The sequence below is a fragment of the Propithecus coquereli genome, unplaced genomic scaffold (assembly GCF_000956105.1).
Source record: "Propithecus coquereli isolate 6110/MARCELLA unplaced genomic scaffold, Pcoq_1.0 Scaffold39, whole genome shotgun sequence".
Lineage (NCBI taxonomy): Eukaryota > Metazoa > Chordata > Mammalia > Primates > Indriidae > Propithecus > Propithecus coquereli.
Genome location: NW_012149618.1, coordinates 4682741 through 4694348, shown reverse-complemented (window position 1 = coordinate 4694348; position 11608 = coordinate 4682741). Strand labels below are relative to the sequence as shown.

Here is an 11608-nt window from a genome sequence, read left to right as displayed (position 1 = left end):
TCATAAATACATACAATTATTATGTCAACTAAAAATAAAAGAAAAATTAAAACATTCAAAGGAATAACATATATAATTTATAACTAATCCTTGGAGTAGGAAGAATTATCAAAGCATAAAAGCAACATAAGAGTTTATCAAGTAAAAGTCTTTTAACTGCATAAAACTGTATGTCAAAAAAACATTACAAATGAAGTTCAAAGGCAAATGACAAACTGGGCAAATTATCTATAATAAATATAAAAGCTTAATATACTAAACATGTATTTTTTAAAATTCATCAGTTTCTTAAAAAAACCCACTAATATCCCAATTAAATAAAATGAACAGGTAATTGTCAAGAAAATACAAAAAATACACATACTACAACAAAACATTTTAAATGTTCTATTTAACCATAATCAGAAATATGAATGCAAACATAGAAATATTCACACATCAAATTGGAAAAATTAAAGGAAACAGAGCCATTAAAAAATCACATTTTCAAATAATACGTAAGGATTTAGGGAGGATATCAAGTAAAAATGTAGAATTTTAATTTTCTTCTCCTTTTTTTATATTTTTCAAATCTTATACAATGAGCATTTATCATAAACAAAAAATGTCTTAACAAACCAAAAAATGAGATTCCCTCCTAAGTGTGTGATGACAGGAAATTTGTAATTTTGGTAAATTTGTTACAGCTCGCCAACAGCTTACACTTGAGTGTTCACAGGGAATCAAGCTCTGTTCTAGGTGCTCCACACATTTATCAACACGTGGAATCCGTGCATGAATCCTCATGAGAGTGCTATCCCCATTTTACAGAAGACAAACTGAGGCGCATGCAGAGAGAAAGGTCACGTGGCTGGCAGGCAGAGGCACTGGTTCACACCCAAGCAGTAGGATGCCAAAGTCCCCCCATTCATCACTACGCTACATGGCCTCCCCACTGGGCTGTGAGATGAAATACTGTGCAATCATGGAGAATAACGTCATGGAGAATATTTCAGCGCAAGGAAAAATGTTCACAACATAGAAGTGACACGATACATAATGGAAATCAACACGCAGAATAGTGATGTGTGTGTGAATTTGATTAAACATTTGTGAGAAAGAGAAAGAATCATCCCAGCTCAGGAGTACAGTCATAAAGGTGGCCGTACTTGCTTTTCCAATTTCTCAAGTTCTTCACGACCTCCAGACTCTGTACTTCCCCAATAACAGAGGCCCTCCCCCAGGCACCACACCAGGGAAAGTAGGACTTCAGGGAGGCCTACAGGGCGGGGTGGGCTCCTGCAGGGAGGCCTCCTCCCAATCACTGCACTGCTCACAGCAAGGATCACGGCCAGCCCACAGCTCATACTCTGCTAATGAGAGCACCCCTCTCTGCTAGCACCACTATCATCACTGTCTCCCCACTAAAACCACCCAAGAGACCAACTGCAAGGAAAAACGCTTTCCCCAAAAGACCATCAAGACAGTCTTGGTCACTACCAGATGCCTAAGCCTCCTGTCAACTGTTTCCCTAAATCCACTAACCTGACCCAATAACCCAACGCTCCCCACACCCTCCAAACCTTTGTATCATGACCTCGGAAACTCATGGTCTCACATCAGTCACAGCCCCTCCTTGGTCTGAGTGCCCCTTCGCCTTTTCCCTGTAGCTGAAACCTGGCCCTCTCCTGAAGACGCCGCTTCCCTGAAGCACTCTCATGCAGCAGCTGTGTGTCCCGCACCATCACCTAACACTAGCCATGAGAGGGTAAAGTGGTTATTTTGTTTGTTTTTGCCATCACAGCCATCTTCACATTTACTTCTCCAAGAAAAAATGAGAGAGAGAGAGAGAGAGAGAGAGTGTGAGAGAGTGAGAAGCTATTTGAGGCATATGCCACCAGACTGTTCTACCTACTACTTCTCCTTTTGGAAGCCACCAACTCAACTTAGAGTCACTACTACTCACTCATTCAGAGAAAACCTCTGCAGCTAGCTGGCTCCCTGCCCTACTCTCCTTCACTCTCCTGTCCCCACTCGTGGTGACTTCAATGTCCACCCAGACAGCCGCCTAACACCTTGGCTGCCGGTTCCGTAAGTGCTTCGCTCCCTGTGAGTTTTCCCTCCGTCCCCGCTCAGCAGGCTGATCACAACCTCTCCACTCCAGAATTCTCACCGAGAGCATCTACCGTCTCCGGCCACGCCAGACGCCCTGCTCCAGCACCCACACTCAGCTTCTCCACCTCCTCGAGATGACCGGTCCCACCGCTTTCTCACAGCCCATCTTCCCCATCACGTCCTCATCTTCCTCCCTAACCGGCTTAGACTCCATGATCCAGTGTTCTAATCACTCCCTTGCATACACCCTCAACTCCTTTGCCTCTTTCCTTCTAATGCATATTCTAGAAAAAACCAACCCCAGTGAAACCAAACTCTTTACTTACGCAGTACCTATACCGAAGCAGCTTAATATGACTGAAGAAAGACACTAACCACGCACACTGGTCTCACTCTAAGTTCATGACCACAAATCTCAGATGGGCCCTCAGCACTGCTTGGCTGTCCACTACATTTCCCTGAACTACTCACGTTCTCACCCTCCTAGATGAGTACTTCACACCTTCTCTCTCCTCAAACCTCCAACCACCCTTCCCTCTCCTAAGATCAGCTAATGACCTCACTACATATTTTCTGAGAAAATAAACAATCCAAAGAGAATTACCTCCCCATCCAACTACCTCTCTCCCCTCTCCTCTGTGCCTGATCTAATACAAGGCTAACCCTTATACTGAATCCCATTCTCCTTTTAACTTTTTAAGAACATTCTTCCTACAATTTCTACTTTCTCTCCTGAAACCTTGATTTCTCCCTCCCTTGTATCATTCCCATCAATGTGAATAAACATGCCACAACTATATCCTGTCTTTAAAAAGTCCTCCCCAAATCCACATTGCCTTCATTTATTACCTAAGTAACCAAGAGAAAAGTTTTATATAAAGACTATAAAAGAGTAAAATAGTTATTTTTAATTAATTCTTGCTAGGTTAAATAATATCAACCTTACCATATCTGGGGGCACATTTAAAATACTGGACTTTTCCAACACTTCCATTGTTTTTTCCTTCTGGTTCATCCAATTCAATGCCAGCCCACTGCCCACTTGCAAATTCAGTTGTTCCACAAAATCTTAATGTCCCAACCTAAAGAAAACATAAATCAGAATAACTTTTGAGTATTATTAGTAATTCCAAGAGTCCTACTCTTGCAAATTTACTTTACCATGGACATTTTTAAAAACTCACTCTCTCAAAGTAGACTTCAGAACAGGGACATTACCAAAGATAAAAAGGGACATCAAATAATAATAAAGGAGTCAATTCACAAGACAACCTAGGAATCCTAAATGTGTATGCACCCAACAACTGAGCTTCAAAATACATGAAGTAAAAACCAATAGAACTGAAAGGAGAAATAGACAAACCCACATTACAGTTGGAGACTTCGATACACCTCTCTTAGTAATCAACAGACCAAGTAGGTAGAAAATCGGTTTAAAATCAGCTATAAAACAACTTGACCTAACTGACACTTACAAAACATTCTGCCCAAAACAGGAGAATACAAATGTAAAAGAACAGAAATAATACAAAGTATGTTCTCAGACCATAATGGAATTAAACTAGAAATCACTAACAGAAAAATATATGGGGATCTCCAAATATTTGAAAATGAAACAATATATTCCTAAATATCCCATGGGGGAAAGAAGAAAAGTCTTAAGGGAAATTAGAAAATAATTTGAACTCAGTGAAAATGATAATTTATCAAAACTTATGGAATGCAGCAAAAGCAGTGCTTAGAGAAACATTTATAGCATTAATTGATTATATTTAAAAAGGTCTCAAGTCAATAATCTAAATTTCTACTTTAACAAACTAGAAAGTGAAGCAAAAGGAAGGAAGTAATCAAGAAATTGTGAACAGAAAAACAATAGAGAAAAATCAGTGAAACTGAAAGCAGGTTCTTTGGAATGATAAAGATTAATAAACTTCTAGCTGGAGACCAAGGGCGGAAAAAGAAAGAGAAGACAAATTACAAACATCACAAATGAAAAATGGACGTTATTACAGACCCTGAGTCATTTAAAAAGATAGTAAGAAAATACTACGAACAACTTTCTGCCCATAAATTTGACAAACGGGATGAATTGCTCCAAATCCTTGAAAGACACAAACTGCCAAAGCTCATACCTCAATTAAATTTGCAGTTAAAAACCTAAAAAAAAAAGAAAGAAAGAAAGAAAAGAAATGAAACAAAACAAAAACCCTCTAGGCCCAGATGGCTTCACTAGTGAATTCTACCAAATAATTTAAAGAAAAAGTAATAATTCTATACAAACTCTTCTAGAACATAAAAGTGATCAATTCCCAACTCATTTTATGAAGGCAACATTACCTTGATACCAAAATCAAAGACATTATAAGCGAACTATACAGACCAATATCCAGCAAAAACACAGACACAAGAATCTTCAACAAAATAATAACAAATCAAATCCAGCAATATACAGAAAGGATGATACATCATGACCAAGTGAGGTTTATCATGGGAATGCAAGACTAGTTCAACATTTGAGAATCAATCAATGTAATTCATCATATCAACTGACTAAAAGGAAAAAAAAAAGACTTGTCATCTCAGCAGATGGAGAAAAAGTCTTTAGAAAATTTTAACATCCTTTCATGATAATAATTTCTTTAAACTCTCAGCAAATTAGGAATAGATGAGAACTTCCTCAACTTGATAAAGGGCATCTACACAAAATCTACAGCTAACAGTTATCAGACCTAATGATGAAAAGACTGAGTGTCTTCCCCTTAAGACTGGGAATAAGACCAAGACATCATCAGCCCTTATCACTCCTATCATTTTTTTACTGGAGGTCTTAGGCAATGAAATAGGGTAGAAAAATAAACAAAATGTATATAGATTGGAAAGAAAGAAAGCTTACCCTACTCTCAGAAAACATGATTGTTTACATAGATAGCCCAGAGAATCCACAAAAAAAAAGGCCAATAGAACTAATAAATTTAGCAAGCTTACAGAATACACAGACAATATTAAAAAAATCCACTGTATTTCTATATACTAGCAATAAACAATTGGAAAATGAAATTTTAAAAACACCACCATTTACAATAGCACCAAAAATCATGAAAAACTTAGATATAAATCTAACAAAGCATATGCAATATCTGTATGCTTAAAACTACAAATCCCTGATGAAATAAACCAAAGAACCATAAAAATAGATATACTGTGCTTATGAATTCAAAGACTCAGTATTTTTAAGATGTCAATTCTCCTCAACCTGACCTATAGATTCAACACAACCCTATTCAAATCCCAGCAAGATTTTTAATAAAAATCTACAAGGTGATTCTAAAATGCATGGAAAGGCAAAGGAACTAGAATAGTCAAACAATTTTGGAAAAAAAAAATTAAAGGCCTAACACTACCTGACTGCAAGACTCACTATCGGGCAACAATAACCATGACAGTATTGGAGAAAGGGTAGTCTTTAGGTCAACGGGGCAGAGTAGAATCCAGAAATATACCCACACATATACGGACAGTCCATTGTTGGAAAGGTGCAAGGGCAATTCAATGGGGAAAGAATAGTCTTTTCAAAAAATGGTGCTGGAACAAATACATAACCATATGCAAAAAGAAAAAGAAAAGAAAAAAAGAAACTCAATCTATATGATATAAAACTACACATAAAACCTAAACTGTAAACTTCTCGATGAGCACAGAATATTTTTTAGATATGATACTAAACACACAATCCATAAAAGAAAAAAGTTGACTTCATCAAAATTTAAAACGTCGGCTCTTTGAATGATACCCTTATGAAAATGAAGAGAGACAAGCAACAGACTGAGAGAAAATATAAACAGAACAAGATTTCCATAAATTGATAAAATTAAACCTAGTTGATTATTAATAGTATAAGCATATTCATCATACATGCTTCTGCTTTTGTATAGTTTAAAATTATCCAAAATAAAAAGTAAAATAAAACAATAGAACTCTTAAATTCATTCTCAGACACAATACAAAAAGACTACAGAAGGTGAATATTAATCCTAAATTTAAAAACGGTATGCAACTCTGGGAGGCCGAGGCGGGTGGATCGCTCAAGGTCAGGAGTTCGAGACCAGCCTGAACAAGAGCGAGACCCTGTCTCTACTAAAAAATAGACAGAAATGATCTAGACAACTAAAAATATACACATATATAGAAAAAATTAGCCAGGCATGGTGGCGCATGTCTGTAGTCCCAGCTACTCGGGAGGCTGAGGCAGGAGGATCGCTTGAACCCAGGAGTTTGAGGTTGCTGTGAGCTAGGCTGACGCCAAGGCACTCTAGCCCAGGCAACAGAGCCAGACTCTGTCTCAAAAAAAAAAAAAAAAAGGTATGCATTTGTAATTCCTTGATATTTTAGCTCCACAGACAAGACAATGAAAAACTAAAAAATGTCCTATAAATGCATCATTTTGTAAGTTGGTGAATGTCATTTTCTTAACATAACACCTTGTTTGTAGGTTTTTTTCTGTTCTGAAGCAATTTTCTCAATAAATCAAACCTCTAAATTTCAGTTTTTTCTCAGAAACTTGCCTCCCCCTTTCCACAAGACCACCCAAATACTGAGATGTAACCGTATTGGGAAATTCAATACGCCAGCTGGAATGCCCTGTTCCATTCTCCATACCAAGCTCCCTGCTAACCTCAACATTAAGAACAGAAACAAAAACACTTCCTATATGAGGTATTAAAAAAAAAAGAAAAAACTGGCAACAAGTGACTGCTATATGGAAACTGAAGCTTGTAGAAAAAGAGATGTCCGGAGAATTTTTAATGGGATGGTGGGAGTAGGAGGAGTCCTCTTTTCCACATAAATCTGTTATCAGGTTATATAATATTTCAGACTTCCCTATTTGTGGGATCTCAAAGACAAACACCCACGAACAGCTGGGGTCTCCTGTGCTCCACTTTAGAGGAGTAGTGGCAGTCGGAGAAGCACTGTTGGGGGCTGCGAGGAAAACCCTCCAGGCTAGACCACTCCTCAGCTCACGCCTCTACATCCACTCAACAGTTCCACTATTTATTCAAATAAAGATGTCTTCATCATTAAATTCAAATAGTTTGTATTCTTAGATCGTATTAAAACCTTGTAGCAAATTTGCATCTAAGTTTCACATTTTCCATTATCTTTCTAGCTATATGTTGGAACATTTTTTAAAAAATTCAAAGCTCTGACCATACTGTATGCTCCCTTGAACACAGGCCACAGACACAAGGACCTTGGACACGGCTTCAGAGATTGCAGTGACTTACTATACCTTCTGTCCTGCGATAACAACACGATCCCCTAACTTTAGGCCAAGCGACGTCAGCATTGCCTTGCTAGTAAGATGATCATAATTTGGAAGCATGGCCTTTGAGATACTACACGACAGAGGCACCGCATCTAGTAGCATCTGCTTGATTTCTTTGGCAGTTGCTGCAGCATCAGCCATTTCTAATGGCATGTCTACTGGGTCTGGGACAACATCAGCAGGGATCTGTCCTTTGTCATTCTACAAACAAAGACAAGAGAAAAATTCTTAACTCTTACGTACTTAGAGCACTAGACAGTCATATAAAATTCTTGTTGGAGTAATTTTAAGTTAAATTCATTCATCGTTTATTTATTTTAAAAAATTTCCTGAACACCTACTATATGCCAGGCACCATCCTAGGTGCTGAAGAAAACCGCAGTGAAGAAAATAAAAAGGCCCTACCCTCAAAGAGCACACATTCTGGTGGGACATACAAACCATAAAAAATAAAACAAGTAAATTATATGGCATAATAAATGGTAACAATTGGCCTAGAGGAAAAAAACAAAGCAGGGAAGGAAGGGGAACAGAAAACAGGGGGACAGAGGTGGTTGTAGGGGGAGCCATTTATACAGAGTGGTGAGGGAGGCCTCGCTGATCAGATGCGTTCAGAGACCCAGGGGAGCCGAGGGAGCAGCCGTGCAGGTTACCTGGTGGGGGACAGCCCTGCGTGCACAGGCAGGTGCTCAGGCCACGAGTGGAGAGCACCCTGGCTGCAAAGGCACAGAGTAGGCAAGTTTGGAAACAGAAGTCACAGGACCGACTGGCTTCCCAACCCCAGACCCAACTGTTCACTGTCGCCACCTTGGCTCTGCGATCTCTCCTGCCCACCCACGGAACTCAGACTTCACAAATAGAAACTATGTAGCCGGGTGTGGCGATGCGCCTCTAGTCCCAGCCTCCTCAGGACTACTATGGCTTGAGCCCAGGAGTTCGAGGCTGCAGTGAGCTATGATCACACCCCTGCACTCTGGCCTGGGTGACAGAGCAAGATCCCATCTCTTAAAAAGGAAACAGGAACTAGAGTTTCATAATTCCAAAATTGGGGCTATAATCACGAAAACAGCTCTGTTCTCACTCTAAATGCAAGACTATCCTGGGATTTATACTGTGACAAAACAAAATGGCCAGTTATAATCCCACTGTCACTCGCATGGTGTTTACATAATCAAAGCTTATCACATAAATTCTCTGTCTTCCTACGCTCCTAACCAAAACCTTAGCCTGAGAAAGGGTCCAGATTATAATCTCCTTCTAATACGATAAATGAAGATTCTTTTGTTAACTGAGAAACTTTTTTCCCTTTCTTCTTCACTGCTGATAATCTTCAGAAGATCCACATAGATAAAAGAAAGAGGCTTTTGGAACACACTTAGCTTGCAACTGCCTCACACTGTTGTTTTAAAATTCAAGTCAGTTTGGTCCCAAGTAAAAATATAGTAGGAAGACATGTTATCAGATTTCTGGGATGATGATGGACTCTTTTAATACCATATTTCAAGAAAAAATACAAAATACAATGAAGATTATATTTGATGTATGGCACTAATATGTACTAAGAGAGAAAATCTGTTTAAAAACCACCTCGACTGATAAGTTGTAAGCTATATTTAAAATGAATATTTTACTTTAGACTTTTGTTATGTCCTCACTTTTTAGAGCCAGTAACATACTTCTGGTAATTCCCATAAAATTTAACAATTGAAACTTCTGTTAAGAAAACTAAATATTGGTTAGAATCCGAGTCATGGCACCAAAAAAAAAAAAAAAAAAAACCCCAAAAAAACAAAAAACTAAATAGCAATAATGATAATAAAAGAACAATGATGATCCCTTCCTAACATAAGAAGGCTCATTCATGATTAATCACAGAATTCCATCTTCTAAATAGTGGCTGTCCAAGTATAGTCTGAGGGCCACTGCTGAACCGCACGGTGGCTGCTTTTTAAGTATTAACTTTCAAAATGTGGCAATCTAATTTGTTTCTGGCCTGAATTGGTAATTTAGCTCAATGACATACCTCACGGAATCTTACTGAATTCAAAACATCATCCCCACTTACGGGGCTTTGCCAACAGTTGTCCTAGCAAAAGCAAACATGCCAGCCACGTCGAATTACCATGTCCTAGGCTTCTTGCATGCTACTCTCTCTGCCTAAAATGCTTTTCTCACCTCCCCACAGGCAATTCCTGCCTGTGTTTAATCACTCGATTTAGATGTCACCTCTCTGAAGCCCTTGGGAGAGGCCCCTCCCTTGAAGCATGACCCCCACTTTCTGTGCCACCCCCACTCCACTGTGTCACACTGAACTTTAGCACAAATAGTCAAAGCGACTGCTTCCTTGCCCTGCCTCCCTGGACTATATTCTTTGTGAGGACAAGGACTTTATCTATCTCATTGTTGTATTCTCCCAGTGTCCAATAAACACTAGTTGGAAGGATGGGAGGAAGGGAGAAAATTAACAGTTGGGGACTAATCAACAGGGCTAAACAGAAAGTGGCAAAGAAGTAGGGAGGAGAGGGAACACAGGAAAGAGAGGACGGAAGAGGAGGCGTTTTCAAATACCGCACGCTCTCGCCTCCGCCCATGCATGCCTACTCTTCCAAGGGAGGGCACAGACCCAATTAAGAAGCCCTGCCAGAGCAAGCCATGGTTAGTAATGTGAGGGAAATGAAAACTGAGAACCACTTTCTCAAAACAAAAAAATACCAAAGGATCTGAAGATTATGAAATTCTATCCTGTATGTTAACTCTGTAAATCAGTGGCATTATTACTATGAAAAAAATATATTTTTCCTTTAAACATTCATTTTCAAAGATTTACTCCATTCTTAAATGTGAATTTGTTTTAACTTCCTGGAATGAATTTTCTTTGAGAAAAACTTAAAATGTGATTTAATAGAAAAAATGTTAACTTTGATATATGAGCTTATATTTAAGAGGTAACTTTTCATAAATATATCAAAAGCCTAAGTGAAAGATACTTAAATTCAAAGATCATGATACTTTAAGGAGGATTACTTTCCTGAACAGAAGTAAATTTTGTAGAACTTATCAATATAAGAGGATTGAAACCCACTGTTATGCCTTACATTTGTTTAAGATAAAGGTTATTATCATTACTCTTTATGTGTGACACAGAAATATAAATTACTCGCTCATATAAGAGTTCTTCTATTAATAACAACATCCAGATTCAATACTCTACTGGAAGATAATATAAGACTTTCAAATTCTTTAATTTAAATTCTTCTAATATTCTTTCTTCACTTGTAATTTAACCTCTTACCCTAAATGCGGGATTAGCTCCCTGCTCCAGCAGGCATTTCACAGCACCTGCGCACAAGTTGTACGCTGCAATATGCAGCGCTGTTCCGAAATTAAAGTCACTGCAGGTGGCATCCACATCTGCAATTAAACATCACAAGTATATTAATTAAAATTTTAAATTTAGCTATATAACTGAAAAGGAGACAGGAGGTTGTTGGGGGGGGAAAGAGCCTTTTTTAAGCATTTAGAAGACTTAAATCAACCCACTAGAAGCACTATTATTTCACAATGGAACGAAATCTTTATATCACAATCTGGTTAAAATAATTATTTTCTTAGTACAATAAAATTCATTGCAAAATAGAGTGATATTATCATGGGATTTCCAACTATAATATAGTTGAGAGCGTGCAGTATTTGAAAACGCCTCCTCTTCCGTCCTCTCTTTCCTGTGTTCCCTCTCCTCCCTACTTCTTTGCCACTTTTCTGTTTAGTCCCGCTGATTAGTCCCCAGCTGTTAATTTCCTCCCTTCCTCCCATCCTTCCAACTAGTGCTTATTGGACACTGGGAGAATACAACAACGAGATAGATAAAGTCCTTGTCCTCACTGGTTAAAGTAATTATTTTCTTAGTACAATAAAATTCATTGCAAAATAGAGTGATATTATCATGAGGTTTCCAACTATAATATAGTTGGAAACCATATTTTTAAACAAATAATGGCAATAATACATATTTGTAAAAGTAACTAGCTTACCATAATCTCTCACTAAATCTCTTGCATATTTGCCATGACAACTACAGTGAGGTACAGTAGTAGGGTTGAGGTCAGGGATAAGCAAACTATGACCCATGGAGCAAATCCAACCCACCATCTGTTTTTATAAAGTTTTATTGGAACACAGGCATACTCATTC

General features: G+C 38.2%; 1 protein-coding gene across 1 annotated transcript in view; it reads right to left on the bottom strand.

Annotated features, from left to right (window-relative positions):
- The window catches only part of CLIP4 (CAP-GLY domain containing linker protein family, member 4), a 47440-nt gene that overhangs the window by 34103 nt on the left and 1729 nt on the right, over window positions 1-11608 (bottom strand). Inside the window, exons 3-5 of the mRNA XM_012652435.1 lie at window positions 10710-10828; window positions 7382-7618; window positions 3041-3176 (exon numbers count right to left, since the gene is read on the bottom strand). Of these exons, the coding sequence (XP_012507889.1) occupies window positions 3041-3176; window positions 7382-7618; window positions 10710-10828 (492 nt within the window). The remainder of the gene's footprint in view (window positions 1-3040; window positions 3177-7381; window positions 7619-10709; window positions 10829-11608) is intronic.